Here is a 17,858-nt window from a genome sequence, read left to right as displayed (position 1 = left end):
TATAACACAGAAATATAAACAATAGGGTGGCAGTAGCCAGAGGGAAGAGGGGTGGAGGTGGGGGAGGAGGCCAAGGGGGGTGGGGAATATGGGGACAGAAAGAAACTTTGCTTGGAGCAGAGGGATCACATTGCAGTGGGCAGATGGTTTTACATTGAGTTGTATACTTGAAACCTGTATGGTTTGGTGAACCATGTCATCCCAATAAATTAAAAATAAATTGATTAGTTAAAAAAAAGAATCATAAACATCAAATTTTGAATTAGAGAGGTCTTGACTAATACTGATTTGAACTTAGTTGTTTTAAATCTTTAATCTGATTCCTTTCTACCTTTTGACTGGGAATGTGCTGTGGTTCAGGCATGATAGTTTTTAGATGAGAAATATATTCAAATGATTTGATTCTGAGTTGTGATGTTATCTCAATGGACAGACATACAAAGGTACAAAAATTAAAATAATAACTACATCCTTTGTAAATGAGCTAGGCAGGAACGAGAGCCGTCTATGAAATGAGGCCTCCCCCGGGATATTCAGTACAGATGCCATTCCATGAAGTATGGAGACGGTGCTCCGTCCCCTCAACAGGATGCTCAGAATCAAGCTCCCTGGTCGCTGTTCAATCACATGTGTGCCCCACACAACCGGCAGGGCCCTTCTCTTAGCTGTGACAGAGAATGGCCGTGGGAGATGAAACCCTCATAGCACTTAGGATCCTAAAGCAGTGACCTGTGACCAGAGGAAAGGGATAAGGACTGGAATCAGCTACCTGCTTTGCTGGAGAAACTTGGGTGTTCTAGTCAATTCCAAGGTTCAGGGAACCTGGTCTCCAGAATCCAGCTGAACTCCTCATGTTAAAGGAATTTGCTTTCAAAAGTGAATGTCTCAACCTTCACACTTTGAAAAATTGATTAAATTTTCCCCCCATAACCTATTAAACTGCTCACATCCCCAGAAGGGGTCTGAATCTTTGGCCAAAATAATTTCCTTCTAAGGAAAGAGAGAGGTCGGGAGAAGCATTGGAGAATAAGGTTGTGACTCACTATGGCTGCTGCCTCCCCAATTTAATCAAGCCCTCTGGTCTTACAGATAGCCCAGCTAACAAATGACCCCCAAAAAAGCACCAATCATTAAAAGAGAGAACTGATTATTGTGAAATTTAACAGAACTGTGCAAATGATAATGAAAATATATTGAAAACTTAAAATTAGTAAAAAGAACATAAGTCTGGTTTGGAGCGATAGAGACTGTGTTCATCTTATGGATATTCAAAAGATTACCACGTACAAGTTTATCTTTTTCTTTTAATGGATTCCTCAGAAGCCTTAGCAAAAGTGTTTTATGTGATTGCCCACGGTCAGCCCTTCAGACAATTGAGATAGCTTTCATCCCAGTCAACTCCAAGATTCATTTCTCTGGACAAAATTGGATGGCATTATCAAAGCAAAAAATAGATTGTTTCTCAAAGTGGAAAGCTTTGAAATAAAAAGTGTTTGGCAATAATAGGTGACAGGCTCTCTGAGAACATTTTGTAAAAAGGGCCTCCACAGAAAACCACTAATGTTAGCACAAACCTGGATTTCCTCGTAGTGGGGTCAGGGAAGAAACTGCATTTTGAGTGTCTCATTCTGGCTGATGTTTGAAGGAAATTTTCAAAGTACTCACACTGTAAGCCTGAGATTGCACAAAGTCCAGTGGTAGAGGCAGACTTGGATATAACATAGTTAGGGGTGGAGAACAGGACAGAAAGCGTCCCCTAGAGTGCCTACCCTGCCACCCCCCACGGAAAGCAACATGGATGGCATCTGTCTACTCCTATCTGTATGTGTGGTTCCAATGTCCTGGACTGGCCATCATCAGGGATCTATAGAAATTGTGGTGACGGCTTTTTCTGTGTGGCTTTTCCTGACTATTAATAGGACTGTTATATGAGCCAATCTATTTTTTATTTTTCCTGCTTCTTGTAAAATGCAATTAATCCCCATAAATTTTCTGGCTTTTGAAATAATATGATACATGAGTTGAAGTGACAAAAACTGATTCTGATGAACCTGAGAAGAAGAAAGAAAAGGAAGCAGGAGAGGAAGGGAGGCTGTGGGGGAGTTGATAGACTGAAGGCGAGGCTGAGCATTCAGGCCTTGGAAGGGGCATCTGGCACCCAGCAGCAGGAACGGACATTCTCATCAAGAGATTCCCATCTCAGGCACCAGTTTTGCAATGATTTGGCTCTACCCAAGTTCACAGTCCCGGGAGAAAACCTTACTCTCCCTAACTGACCAGGGTGGGTAGGGCTTTTTGGTTGCCAGTGCTGCCGCCGCTGCAGGCTGCACAAGCAGATTGAGCTTTGGACGACAGGTCCGCCTCAGCTGGTAGCACTGACACTCTTGCCTCTTCCTGCTTCTCTTTCAGTCAGCGAGGAAGTTTTTTCCCATCACGTTCTTTGGCTCCATCACCTGGATCGCAGTCTTCTCTTACTTAATGGTCTGGTGGGCACACCAGGTAAGACCATGATAGCAATGCCAGCTGCCTGGTGTTGTTAAGTTCTTAATCAATGTGTTTGCTTCCTGAGACTGTCACAACAATATTGCATCTGATGAGGCAAGTTAAAAACTCCAGGACTAAAGGAATTTACTCCACTTAACTATCGGGGTCTCCGGGCCTTTCCCTGTAGCGTGATGTCAAACCTGCCTGGCCCCATCAGGCACGAGGAAGGAGGGCACGCCTACCTGCTTCTGCCCTCTGCAGCCTGAAACCAGGTTACTCAGGCCTGGGAGGCGTGTCCAGGGTTTGCCTGATTCGGTGGCACTGACTCTGTCTTGAGTACCTACTCACCTTCTAACCAACCTTTCTTTCTTTTGTTTTTTCAATTACGGTTTACATTCAATATTATTTTGTATTAGTTTCAGGTGTACAACTTAGGGGTTAGATAATCACGTACTTTACAAAGTGTGTCGTCCGGTATTTCCAGTACCTACTTGATACCATGCATGGTTATTACATTATTGATGCTATTCCCTATACTGTAATTTACATCTCTGTGACTATTCTGTAAATACCAATTTGTACTTCTTAATCCCTTCACCTTTTCCACCCAGTCCCCCAAACTCCCCACCCCCTGGCAACCATCAGTCTATTCTGTGTATCTATGAGTCTATTTCTGTTTTGTTTGTCCATTGGTATTGTGCTGTAGATTCCATAATATAGGTGGAGTCATGTGGTGTTTGTCTTTCTCTGACTGATTTATTTCACTAAGCATAATACCATCTAGATCCATCCATGCTGTCACAAATAGTAAAATTTTATTCTTTTTATTGTCGAGTAATATTCCATTATATACAGTGTGTCTGTAAAGTCATGGTGCACTTTTGACCGGTCACAGGAAAGCAACAAAAGATGATAGAAATGTGAAATCTGCACCAAATAAAAGGAAAACTCTCCCAGTTTCATACCTATTCAGTGCAGTTCAATGTGGGCTCACACACAGATTTTTTAAGGCTCCATAGGTAGCTATCCCGTATAGCCTCTACAGACTCGTCACTGACTGATGGCCTACCAGAACAGGGTTTCTCCACCAAACTGCCGGTTTCCTTCAACTGCTTATCCCACCGAGTAATGTTATTCCTGTGTGGTGGCGCTTTGTTATAAACGCGCCGATATTCACGTTGCACTTTGGTCATGGATTTGAATTTAGCGAGCCACAGAACACACTGAACTTTCCTCTGTACCATCCACATCTCTACTGGCATGGCCATGGGCTGCTTCGCTGTATACACGGTGTTATGTCATCATCTGCGCATGCACACATGCTGCCGCATCATCCTACAGAAACTGGGAGGGTTTTCCTTTTATTTGGTGCAGATTTCACATTTCTATCATCTTTTGTCGCTTTCCTGTGACCAGTCAAAAGTGCACCATGACTTTACGGACACACTGTATATGTATCACAGCTTTTTTGTACACTCATCCATTGATAGGTATGTGGGTTGCTTCCATATCTTGGCTGTTGTAAATAGGGGTGCATATATTCTTTTGAATATAGTATTTTGGGTTTCTTTGGATATATCCAGAATCAGTGGGTCATAAGACAGTTCCATTGGCTCTTAGGAAAAGACCTGTAAATAAAAATATTTTTTTCCTTGAGCAGTTTATAAAAATAGTGATTTTTTTTCACTTTTACCACTTTTATCTCAATACCAATCAAAATGCCCATCACAAGAATGAACTCTCAGAAACTGTTTAGCACATGAATGAAAGGATGAGATGTGAAGGTGTTATGTTCTCACATGGAATAGGGGTTACCATCATTAATTGTGCACTGCGTGCTGGGTGATTCACATGCCTTTGTTCTTGTAATCTTGACAATAACCTTTGACAGTTTGTACCTGGGTACAAATCATATGAGGGAGGTACTATTATTGTTCACAGTGTATAGACAAAAGAGTTAAGCTTAGAGCTAATAAGAAAATTGCTCGGGATTATATAGGTGGTAAATAGCCAAACAGAGATTCTAGCCCAGGACTCTGAGACTCCAAAACTCATGCTTTTAATCTCAACTATAAACTACCTGAGTTACAAACTGCTCACTTGTATCCTTTGATTCATATAAACTTAAAATTATTATACTCCTTAATATAAGTAAAATATAGTAATTTGAAGTAAGGAAATATATACCAAGAACATATATAGAAAGTCATCTCAACAAATGTTGCCAGAATAGATAGATTTTTGTATGCCAAAATAAATGAATTTAGATTAACCACCACCTCACACTGTTTTAGAGCAGTACCACAGTTCTAAAACATAAGAGCTATAACTATCAAACATCTGGAAGAAAACATAGAAAATCTATATGACTATGGGTTAGGCAATGAGTTCTATGATATAACACCCAAACATGATCCATAAAAGAAAAAACTGATTAATTAGACTTCATCAAAACTAAAACTTTTGCTTTTCAAAAAAATATTTTAAAATGAGAAAACAAACCACTGACTGAGAGAAAATATTTGCAAATCATATATATCTGATAAAGCATCGTATCCAGGATGTATAAAAATCTCTAAATTTCAAAGATAAGGCAAGCATCAACAAGCATCCTAACTTTTTAAGATGGATGAAAGATTTGAATAGATTTTTCACTAAAGTGGATATTCAAATGGCTAATAAACACAAGAAAAGATGCTCAACATCATTATTCATTAGAGAAATGCAAATCAAATCCACAGTGAGATACCACCTCATACCCACTAAGATGGACATAATCAAAAAGACAGCCAAATTCAAATGTTGGAGATGTGTAGAAATTGGAACACTTATATTCCTGGTAAGATGTAAAATAGTGCAGTCACCTTGGAAAACAGTTAGGCAGTTCCATAAAAAGTTAAGTATAGAGTTACCACGTGATCTAGTGATTCTACTCTTGATATATACTCAAGAGAAATGAGAACATCTACACAAAAATTTATGACATATATACACAGCAGTATTATTCAAAATAGCTGAAAAATGGAAAACACCTAAATGTCCATCCACTGACGAATGGATAAGTAAAACGTGGTCTATCTACTATATATAATGAAATCTTATTCCACAGTAAAAAGGAATGAATTACTGATACATGCCACAGTGTGAATAAACTTCTAAATTTTATGCTAAGTGAAAGAAAAACCAGTCACCAAAGATCACGTCGTATGATTCTGTTTATCCAAAATGTAAAAAATAGGCAAATCTATAGAGACAGAAAGTAGGTTAATAGTGCTTTGATTTGGCAAAGTAGAGGGAAATGAGGAGAGACTGCTAATGGGTATGGAGTTTCTTCTTGGCAATAAAAAGGAATATAGGAAAGCACTAACAAAATCAGTGGGAATAGCCTGACCAGGCAGTGGTGCAGTGGATAGAGCATCGGACTGGGATGCCGAAGACCCAGGTTCGAAACCCCGAGGTCGCCAGCTTGAGCGAGGGCTCATCTGGTTTGAGCAAAAAAGCTCACCAGCTTGAGCTCAACGTCACTGGCTCAAGCAAGGGGTTACTCAGTCTGCTGAAGGCCTGCGGTCAAGGCACATAAAAAAAAAAATCAGTGGGAATGTTGGCTGATATATTCAGAGTTATTCCTATAAGATATGTTATTACTATCATAATTATTTTAATGGCATTTGATTTCAGATTACTCTTCTTGAATATTTCCTCAAAACCCCTGGTCCCCTGAAGAAGTTCTCTTTGCCCAAAATCATTATTTTCCACATTAATTGAGAGACACCTGCTACCAATACCTGGCAAAAAATCATTGCAGAGGTGGGCTGCTTCTCAGCCTTCAGATTTCCAGGATAAAAGCACTGTTTTCCATTTATAACATGTAATAGCTTTTCCTAAGAATCATTTTTATTCTTTCATGTACTGATAATTAAAAAAAGGTGGTTTTTTGTTTTCACTTGCTGGAAGATGTGCTTTTATAGATACTTCTCTTTAGCCATCCTAGAAAACATCATTGTACAGAGTTCCATCATTCTCTTTTTAATGATTGTCTTAATTCCACAATCTTGTTTTCTTTTCATTCCCTTATAGAAAAACACAAACAAAATGCCTGGAACAATAACCATTACAAAAAGGCCCAGAAATATAAAGAGAAGCCTTGCTTTCCAATAATAGATGAGAAGTTTTTCTTTCCTCCCATAGAAGTTCTGTTCTCTTTTAAAACATCCACACAGCTGATCAAAATAGCAAATTCTGTTCTAAGAAGTCTAGCTCTAATTTCTTCTCTCGTTCGTGCTTTCTAACTATAAAAGCCATGAAGATAACAAGAACACCATTTAGTGCTCAACTATTTTGGTACCCACCGTTTACCAATAATGAATGCTATTTGATACAATTATTTGGCAAAAAATAAGTGCCATTCTCATAAAATGCTTTATTTATATTTTCCCTTTATTTTTCTTATTTTTATATAGTTTTTGCATCATGAATCTTTATCTCAGTAAATTTTATGGGTGATGAAAACCTGTGGTTGAAATCTATACCGCATCTAGTATGAGAAGTTAATTCTAAAAGTCAAATAGGACCCTGTGTCTCACTTAGCCAATAGTACATTTTTGCAAATCCTCCTTAAATCAAGGCAGGGAAGTACACCACAGAATATTATCAATAACACTGGATTTGGTTTCTGAGTGGTTTTATCGTTTGCTTCTATTAGAAATCGAGGAAATTCCTCCAGTAGATGACTGATGTCCTTTCTAGCTCTAACCCTCTCTGATGCTCCCCAAAGTGATCATGGATGCTGTCCCATCCATGCACCTATCATCTTGCCTCTGATTAGCCAGAAGTCACCTTCAGTGAAATATACTCAAAATGAGCTTATACAGAAGTTCTCCTTCAGCGAAAGTTTCTCTAGAGTCACACAGATCATCAGGGGTTTGGTGTACAATGAAAATTCTTCCTCATTCATTTGATTGCCCACATTGTACACTGACCCACCAAACCAGTTCTGTCTCTGCTGCCAGAGCCCGGATGGCTGCACGTGGATAGGTGAGAGAGGGGAGGGAGTAGTGGCTGAGTTATCACCGCTCATATTTATCAAACATTTGCTGTATGTCTGACAATGCACTATTTGCTTTATAAGCATCATCACATATAATTATAGCAACTCTAAGGGGGGATGTTATTATCCCCGTCTCACAGATGGGAAAAACTGAGCCTCAGGGAAGTCGGCTACTGACTAGGATTTGCCCACAGTGTTCTCTGTATCTTATGCCAGTGCTCTGCCTGTACCACCACACCACCCCTCTTTAATTCCTGTGTTCTTCTGTCTGTACTAGCATTTAAACTCCAAATATAAATGAGTTTTGAAAAGTGGCTGCTTTAGAACTTCCTCTAAGAATTTAAATTATTAAGAATGTATTCAATACATTAGAACTTATTGAGGGTGACAACCATTTAGTCAGCTTCTTTACAGTCTTTGAAAATGTTTCACTCCAAAGCTAACAAAAAAGACAAGTCACCAAGGAGAATATTTTCCTCAAATAGGGCACTCCTGTGCAAAACTTTTCTTTAACTTTTTTTCTAGGAGAATCATTGAAACACATGCTAGTAAAATAACTCACATATGCAGGTTGATTTGTTTATTCAGCAAGTAGGTATGGGAGGCGTACTGTGTGCCAGACTGCGTTCTGGGTAATAAGAAGGCCCCAGTGATCTAGGGGACAGTCCGTGAATGTGTGCAGCGAGGACAGGGTGAGCTAGTCCACCTGCCAGGCTCTGAGGAGGCATGATCATCACAATAAAAATAGCTCCCAACAATGCCTTTAAACTAGTAAGAACTAAGCTATCACTTACAGATTAAAAAAGGAATTTAAGGCCCTGGCCGGTTGGCTCAGCGGTAGAGCTTCGGCCTGGCGTGCGGGGGACCCGGGTTCGATTCCCGGCCAGGGCACATAGGAGAAGCGCCCATTTGCTTCTCCACCCCCCACCCCCTCCTTCCTCTCTGTCTCTCTCTTCCCCTCCCGCAGCCGAGGCTCCATTGGAGCAAAGATGGCCCCGGGCGCTGGGGATGGCTCCTTGGCCTCTGCCCCAGGCGCTAGAGTGGCTCTGGTCACAACAGAGTGACGCCCTGGAGGGGCAGAGCATCGCCCCCTGGTGGGCAGTGCGTCGCCCCTGGTGAGCATGCCGGGTGGATCCCGGTCGGGCGCATGCGGGAGTCTGTCTGACTGTCTCTCCCCGTTTCCGGCTTCAGAAAAAAAAAAAAAAAGAAAAGGAATTTAGACATGAGTTTATTCTATTCCCTGAAAACCTTTATCTTTACATGCTACTTCAGCCCTTTAAATTTTTTTCAAAAATGCTGGACATCATCAGGTAGGCTGTTGGAACCAAACTGAAAGCATTATCTTAAAGGTTTTTAGTTGACCAACTCCAAAAAAAATATAAAGCCTTCTAAAGTCCCAAGAAGACAAACAAATTCTTCAAGAGAATGGAGGAGCTTCCATCTGAGACTAGACCAACTGTGCACAATAGAACTCATCAATCTTGAAAAGCAAAGACCAAAAAAAATATATAATTTCCCCCACTTGCTTTTCAATACTGTGTATAATTTACTGTATTACCAGTTCTGTATTTACAGTTCTGTATCACCCAAAATCAAGTTTCCTATGGAAATTATAGTGATAAGTGTTTAAGAGTAGGTTGCAGACACCAGGATATGTTAAGGAACAATGGGGAGGCTGGGTGTAACTCCTTCACCTTCTATGGTAGATCCAAGGGCATCTGCCACAGGATTCGGTGCCATCGTCAGGCATTGGCTCCTGGAGCCTCTGGAAAATTGATTTTGACTAATTTTCTGCTTCCCCTGCCCAGTCTCAGGCACCACATCGAGGCCATCCTCTAGCCCTCTACAACTCTTTTTTGAGAAAATCAGTTAAATCCTTATGTGAACATTCCCAATCTCTTAGGTCTGAATATCATTAAAGTATAAACTCTATGGCGATGATTGCAGCTTGTTTCTCTTTATTGTTTCAGTACTTGGCACAGACCAGAGCAGAAACTCATTAAAAGAGAGTTACATTGAAACGTTTGTGATTTTGATGCTTTTGTGACTGTAGACACTCATATGTTTGTCCCTGTCATCACTTTTAGGTTGGAGAGACAATTGGCATTAGTGAGGAGATTATGGGTTTGACCATCTTGGCTGCTGGGACCTCCATCCCTGATCTTATCACCAGTGTCATAGTGGCCAGGAAGGGGCTTGGAGACATGGCTGTATCCAGCTCGGTTGGAAGCAACATTTTTGACATCACCGTAGGGTAAGTAGAGATAGCTCTATGAAGGTGCACACCAGTTGTGTCACTGACTTTGAAGCAGTGAAGACAGGACCAGGATCTCTGAGCCCAGAACTAACCAATATCAATAGAAAGTAAAGATTTGGAGTACCATTGGGTACATTTGGTTCACTTTCGGAGAACTTACTGACAAACGAGTTATCCTTAGACAGGCAGAAACACATACCTACATACAGAGCGGTGTAGAAAATAAGAGAATTTCACTTATATGATTGCATTGGCTACATGTTGTGATTATTCAGCATGTCTGAGATGATCTGGTAGTTTCACTATATTTTTTTCATATTCTAATTTTAATTAAAGTCCCTACCAGACTCAGGTAAGATTTGGATTGTAAAGCAGATTGGAGAAACATGGGCTCAGCAAAACTATCTTATCTCCTTCCTTGGAAAATGCTGGCAGGTTTGCATTATCATTTGTTTATCTGTGCTGGTGAAGATACTCTAGGATTTCTGAAAGTCAGAAGATACGTTCTGTTCTTACAGTTAAGCAAACTGGAGTTCCCTATGTGAATAATCTATAAAGTAGATCACATTGGGGAGGGGTGCTGTTACTTCTGTCATTTTAGCTAACTTGTCTAAAGTAAAATTAGTCTAATAAATAGCCTTAAATGGCAGCCCCCTGAGAAAATAAAACATAGGATATTATCCTATATTCCCAGAAGAAATAGGCTGTTGACACTTGAATTTGGAAATTCACTAAAATGGATCTGCTCTCTCATTGAACTTCTTAAATATTGCTCTCATACCTTTTCATTACCTAATATATATGATCATTTTTTTCATTCATTATCCACCATGTGCGTTGTACATACATTTTTATCTATTTAAACCACACAGACATCCACAAGATATTTTATCATCCCCATTTTTCAGACAAGAAAACTGAAGAACACAGAGTTCAAACAACTAGTAAAAGAGATAGTTGGGATTTGAACAGAGTCTGTGCTCTCAACTACAGTACAATCTGTGCATAAAATCCTGCTTTCAGCTTTCACTGTCTGAACTACCTTTAAGTTCCAAAGGTGTCCTCTCCTACCATACGTCCTTTCTTCACTGGCCTTTGTCATTCAAGATTTCTCCCTGCCTGAAAAACTCCAACTTATCCTCCCAAAGTTAACTAAAATGAGGGCTTCTCTAATTCTCTTGGGCCTGACCTGGGAGCTTTTGCTTCTGTATACTTTCTGAACATTGTACTCTTGTCGTGGTCATGTACATCAGTCTGTTTGCTAGCCTGTGAACTCCCCGAGAGCAAGAACTCACCAAAACCTAATACATTGCCTGATGAATGGTGGTGGCTTGACAAATGTTTGTGGATCGATGATGAATGGATGGATGGAAGGATGGGTGGAAAAATGGATGGATGGAAGGATGTATGGATGGAAGGGTGGAAAGAAAGAAAGAAAGAAAGAAAGAAAGAAAGAAAGAAAGAAAGAAAGAAAGAGAGAGAAAGAAAGAGAGAGAGAGGGGAAGGAAGGAAGGAAGGAAGGAAGGAAGGAAGGAAGGAAGGAAGGAAGGAAGGAAGGAAGGAAGGAAGGAAGGAAGGAAGGAAGATGAGTAGATGGATAAATGGATGGATGGGTGGATGGATAAATACCCTGAAAGGTGTATGTTTTAAAGGAAGCGGATCCTCACTATAAACAGTGTTTCTTAGTTCCACTGCCTACACATTTAGAGTCGTTTTCTTGGTCAAACTCTTGAAAAGAAAGAAAGAAAGAAAGAAAGAAAGAAAGAAAGAAAGAAAGAAAGAAAGAAAGAAAGAAAGAAAGAGAGAGAGAGAGAGAGAGAGAGAGAAAGAAAGAAAGAAAGACAGTGTTCTGTAGTATAAAAGAGAAAATCCTAAAAATTGGGGGAAACTACATGTGTTCTAAGTCATATTTGTCATGTTTTTGGAAAATAACTATTCTAGGAAATTGCAAGGTGATTTTTGTCCATTGTTCTTAAATTGTGTATTTAGTAGCAAATGAATGCTTAAAAAAAATCCTCTAATCCTACTACCAAGGAACAACTTTTAGCTTTTGTATGTTCTCTTCTAAATATTTCACAAAGTTTTCTTAGGGAATATTCAGTTTTGTCCTCATGAAGGGCTTTTTTTCTTTTTTTTTCCAAAATGAGAAGCAGCGGGGAGGCAGACAGACAGATTCCCGCATGTGCCGGACCAGGATCCAGCATGCCCACCAGGGGGCGATTCTTGGCCCCTCTGGGGCATTGCTTCACTGCAACCAGAGCCATTTTAGCACCTGAGGTGGAGGCCATGGAGTCATCCTCAGCTCCCAGGCCAATTTTGCTCCCATGGAGCCTTGGCTGTGGGAGGAGAAGAGAGAGACAGAGAAAGGATAGGGGGAAGGGTGGAAAAGCAGATGGGCACTTCTCCTGTGTGCCCTGGCCGGAAATTGAACCCAAGACTTCCACACGTGGGGACGATGCTGTACCGCTGAGCCAACCTGCCAGGGCTCACTCATGAAGGGCTTTTATTTTTCCATTTTAAAGGACTTTGTGCCTGGCACAAAGTAGGTAGGCATCTATCAGTAAAGTAGTAAATCACCCATTTTTCTAAGCTTCTTCATACCTTTCATAATTTAATATTTTATAGCTTTAAAACATCCAATCCTGTTGCTTATCAGTTTAGCCATTATCCTTTAGTAAGCACTTTTCATTTTTTCCAATTTTCTGCTATTGTGAGTGTTTCTATGGACAGTTTCATGCAGAAAAACTTTCTCATTTAATTATTGTAATTGGGATAAATTTCTTCAAGAAATATTAATGAATTAAAGATTATGAGCATTTTAATGGCTATTGATGTAAAAGGCTTTCCCAAGAGTTTGTACCAATTAAAGTATTTGGCAATATATTGAATGTAAAAGTTTTTTCATAGTCTTGCCTACATTTTTTTTTGCTTAAGATTAATACATATGGAAAAGGATTTATATATGAAGCATAAGTTAAAAATTACTAATAATCCATAACCCTTTTTAAATTCATATTATAAAAGTACATTGCTACTTTTTTTTTCTGAAGTGAGAAGCAGGGAGGCAGAGAGACAAACTCCTGCATGTGCTCAACCAGGATCCACCCGGCACGCCCACCAGGGGGCGATGCTCTGCCCATCCTGGGCGTCGCCATGTTGCGACCCTCCTGGGTGTCGCCATGTTGCGACCAGAGCCACTCTAGCACCTGGGGCAGAGGCCACAGAGCCATCCCCAGCGCCCGGGCCATCTTTGCTCCAATGGAGCCTTGGCTGCGGGAGGGGAAGAGAGAGACAGAGAGGAAGGTGCGGCGGAGGGGTGGAGAAGCAAATGGGCGCTTCTCCTATGTGCCCTGGCTGGGAATCGAACCCGGGTCCTCCGCACGCTAGGCCGACGCTCTACCGCTGAGCCAACCGGCCAGGGCCCTCTGCTTATGACTTTTAATAACTACAGCACATATGTCTGCTTAACAGTTCAGTATTTAACAATTTTCCTATTATTAGAGATTAAGGTGTGCCAAATTTTTCACTCAGAATAACACTGGAATTATTATTTTTCTGGATAAAATTATTCTGTATTTTGAATTATTTATTGTGCTTTGTCCCTGACAATAGAAGTGATAGGTCAAAGGTATGAAAAATGTCATTTTTCTCCAAAGGGTTTTTACCTATTTGTAGTGCCATTAACTACCTCTTTACCAGAAGTGTGTGTGTGTGTGTGTGTGTGTGTGTGTGTGTGTAGCTTAACAATCAGAGGGAAGTGTGGAGGAAGAGTTCCCCAGGACAAGTCCCAGGAGTGGTGTTTGTATCACCACGTCAGGCACTCCCCTCACCTTTTCTGGCTTTTCCTTGCCAGCAGCAGGGTGCCAGGGCTGCCCCCTCCTGCTGAGAGCTGGAATTGCACCTTATTCCCTGCCAGCCCTGTGGGACTCATCCCCACCTGACATCTTCACTGAAGTGAAGCCAGGCCCTTGTGAGCAAAATGCTTGTAAATGATCACCATGAGGCAGTTGCATCAATCACTTCCACTTGGCCCAGGTTAACATATGTACCTAGATTGGGGCCTGCTTGTGCCAGGCCCTGGGATTTCAAAGCTATGTAACATGTGGGCTCTACCTTCACATGCACTCTCTCCAACAGAGAAGACAGATGTGTAAGCTCACTGTCCCTTTCACCTAATTATTTCTCTCAAGCTATTTGCTTTTCCTTTGGAGAACTCTGTGTTTGGAATGGGCGCTTCCACTTTCACACCACGAAGGTGAAGCAAAAACTGAATCTCCTTTAGGCTTAGACTATGCAGGGGGCTCAGCCCACTGGGGGCTGGGTTCCTGTTTCCCTAGGCAGCCTTCCACTGTTGGGCTCCATGGGTAGAACTTGCCTGCGTCTCACTCAGCCACGTGGGGATGCACCCCCCACGGAGTCCCATCTTCAGCCACATGCCTCCCCCACAGAGTCCTCGCCCACTCGTAGTGCCCCGGCAGCCAGCTTCTCTGATGTCTTTCAGTCGCCACTCTGGCTAGGAAACAAAAGTGCTATCGTATTTTCAAAGTCGTGCAAAAGGAAAGATCAGTATAAAATACATAGTAAAATATGTAAGCTAGCGTCTTCCTGAAATCTATCTGAAAGGTCATTTTTTAGTGAGAGGGTTGTCCCACATTTTCCAATAGGAACTGCAGAGATCTATATTGTATTGGCCCCCACAATCATCATTCATTGTCACTTGCTTTTCAGATTGTTAAGTCATGGCTATTCACTCCCTCCATTTAAAAAATCATTTTTCCATTTTCACTGCAGATTTTTATCTTTTCTCCATGTCTTCTCCTTTCACCCACATCCCCCAGTTCACCTCTTTAGACCTGACAGTGACACATCTCAACCAGGGGGAAAAAAATTATTTCAAATAAAAAATATTTTAAATCCAGTTCAGAAATCACCTGCCACAGACAGATCTTTGATCTTATTCGAATAAAGGTTTTTAAAGTTCACCTGACTTCCTTATGTGATTGTCTGAGCCAGCCATGCCCCAGTCATAGTGAGCCTAACAAGACACCCTTTTCCAATTACAGAATCCGAGAAGCTAGTGTTGTTTCACATGCCTCCTTTGACATGTCTGCCTGCTCCCCTGCCAACCCTGTTCTCTCCCTCACAGGCTTCCCCTGCCCTGGCTCCTGTACACCATCATTCGCAGATTCCAGCCTGTGGCCGTCAGCAGCAATGGCCTCTTCTGTGCCATTGTCCTCCTCTTCATCATGCTGCTCTTCGTCATCCTCTCCATCGCCCTCTGCAAATGGCGGATGAACAAAGTGCTGGGCTTCATCATGTTCGGCCTGTACTTTGTGTTCCTTGTGGTCAGCGTCCTCCTAGAAGACAGAATTCTTATGTGCCCGATCTCCATCTAGCAGGAAAAGCCATATCTTGATGGTCCCTCCCTGCTCTGGGTTCTAGGCTCCTTGACCTCTGGGGAAGAGGCAGCTGGCCAGAGCTCAGATATGTGGAGTGTCCCTCCTTGGTGGATGTGAGGAGTGGGGACTCATACTTCACCCGCTCACTCACAGACTGCTTTCACCCTTGCCTCCTGAAATGGCTTCATGCAAGAGACAGCGAGACCTGTCCATCTGAGGCTTCCCTCCACTCACCACTGATAGGTACTCCTCGCTGGTTGGAGGTATATTTATTGTGATGATGCAAACAGTGACAGAGGCTGTGCATGTACATATAAGATATACATATTATAAATAGCTGCACATGAACACCCCATCTGTTCCTGAACAATACCTCTCCTTCCATGCCTTTAGGGTAATAACAGACCTGTATACAAACTCAAAGAAGGAAATATTATATATATTAAAATATATATATATATAAATACAAATGCATCTTTTCAGGGATAGCTCTAGTATATGTATAGTACCTATTTGAAGAGGGGCATCAACCTTCTGTCTGAGTTTTACTTCTTAAGTTCAAGAGGTAAAATTAATAAAATCATTGCTGTGACCTTCAGACTACCTTGGACTTACTAGGATCCTGCCTGGTAAGGTGGGTGTTTTAGTGAAATAGGTTTCAGGAGAGAGGGCTTGGTGGAGTGGTTATGTAGGGACCCTGAGTTGAGCCCTTCAAAACATTTTCACAAGCCAAACAGGGAAGACTCTGCCCATGCCCACCGGGGCACACTGACCAAACCCCACAGGGTTACTTGAGACAGACATAGGTAAAACCCAGACTGAGTCAATACTGGTTTGGGGGCAGAGGGAAGGTAACCAGGGTTGAGTTTTGGAGGATTTATAGATATATATTGCCCAGCATGCAAGTAGAAACTATGACTACAAACAAAATTAGCACTCTTCTAGGACAGCGAGACTATATAAACTGAACCTATATTATTCAATGCATGTCCCATTATCATCAAAAGAAGGGAGGCAAGTTTAGCTATGATTATCATTTAGCTATATTGTGATGCTAAGGGCTCATATAATCAAAATGCTGCCTAAAGAGCCTGGACATATAATAAGAGATTCCTTAAAGAAATTCCATCCAGTAGTGGTACTTAGTGAGACTTGCCACCTAATGGGAATGTAAGGGCATAGTTCTTTAAAGCATCTTCCAATGTGGTCATAAAGGGCTTCAGTGTCTAAAGAAATCATTATTCCTTAAATAAAACTAAATTGGCTCTGATCAATACTGCTTGGGTTGAGGCACCTTAAGAGATGTTTGAAAAGGCATTTGCAAACTAGAATGGTTTCTGAGTCTTATGTCTAGTGGTGCCAAGACCAGGATTTAGTTAAAGTTCATGCAACATCCACGTCTGTCCTGCCATAGGGACCCCATCTGGGACTCTTCCTAGCTTACAGAGTACACTGAAGACTACACCCGGCAGCTTCCCCACGCTGGCTTCAAGCCAGTCACACTAAGGTTTTGAATTTCCAGTTTTGCTCAGCATTTATGGGATATTTTCATTGCTTTCATTCAATTCCCCCAGGATCTGTTTGACACCTTGTATGATTTCTCAGATCTATGTGAATAGAAAATAAAACCGGCAAGGGACAAAAACAGGCAAACTAAATTGATGGAAAATGCACATTCTTTCATTTCCCCAAGTTACGCTTTCCTAAAATCAGTTGAAAAAGTCAGTAGAAGATGGTTCGTTGTTCGGTACTCATCCTCCACCTAAGTTGGCACACGCCGCATATGGGGAGCTATACCCTATGTGTTCTTGTCTCCAGTGTATTGTGTCACAGATGCTGCTATGATTTTGGTGTGAGCACATGCCTCCTAATATAGGGAGACAGATGCAGAAGTCACAGCTGAAAAACAGAGAAAGGAAGACCTGACAGCCCCAGATCAAGCTCAGTATTCCTTCCACAAAAACTCAGCTCACTCCACAGAGCATGGCAATAGTAGTCAATGCCCATCTTTGCTCCTCACCCACAAGCAAAAAGCACTTCTACGTGGAGGCCCACTAAGAAAGCAAGAAGTCAAAATGGCGCCACCCAGGAGGCTGGCTTTCAAGTCCCCTCAACTTTGCAAAGTCTGGTTTTCAGCTGTGTAAAAGACCCTGCATCAAAAAGGGCAGCATTTTGCATTGAGGCAAGAATTTGTGCTAGTTCCTTAGAGTGAAAGAGAATGAGCAAGTGAACTTTTAGTCAAAAACTCAGCTTGTTTTCCCTGTGCATGACCTGAAGAGGAGCAAATTTGGTTATGGCATAAATATGTATTATTGACTGGTTTGTTATTTGAAAGGTTTGAATAGGTGACTTTGACTCCACTACAAATAGACCATATCAAGCCAGGAAGGACGAGTGAGGTCTGGGGCAACCGTTCTTACTCCAGCACTTCCCACTGCTCCCCCTTGCCTCCTCCCTTCCCCCCATTAACTCCCAGATCACAGCCAAGACTCAAATAAGCAGCCGCAGAGCATTTTACTTTCCTGTGAACTTCATTTCATAGGGAGTGTTGTGGTCATTAATGAAAATTTGTACTGGAGAAGACACTATCTCAAGGTCCTGTTCCCACCTCAATGACCTGCTCTGAGCCTGATGTACAACTGCAGTGCCCCCCCTTCTCCCTGCCACTGCT

General features: G+C 41.6%; 1 protein-coding gene across 2 annotated transcripts in view; it reads left to right on the top strand.

The window, feature by feature from the left end:
- SLC24A2 (solute carrier family 24 member 2) overlaps positions 1-16,485 on the top strand; it is a 284,053-nt gene extending 267,568 nt beyond the window's left edge. For both annotated transcript variants that reach the window (XM_066257341.1, XM_066257340.1), the window contains 3 exons: positions 2,410-2,499; positions 9,619-9,785; positions 14,935-16,485. In XM_066257341.1, coding sequence (XP_066113438.1) covers positions 2,410-2,499; positions 9,619-9,785; positions 14,935-15,184 — 507 coding nt within the window. In that variant the 3' untranslated portion in view covers positions 15,185-16,485. The remainder of the gene's footprint in view (positions 1-2,409; positions 2,500-9,618; positions 9,786-14,934) is intronic.
- The last annotated feature ends 1,373 nt before the right edge of the window (positions 16,486-17,858 follow it).

The sequence above is a fragment of the Saccopteryx bilineata genome, chromosome 2, assembly GCF_036850765.1.
Source record: "Saccopteryx bilineata isolate mSacBil1 chromosome 2, mSacBil1_pri_phased_curated, whole genome shotgun sequence".
Taxonomy (NCBI): Eukaryota; Metazoa; Chordata; class Mammalia; order Chiroptera; family Emballonuridae; genus Saccopteryx; species Saccopteryx bilineata.
The sequence above is the reverse complement of the archived record's forward strand: the minus strand, read 5'-3'. Positions and strand labels throughout refer to the sequence as shown.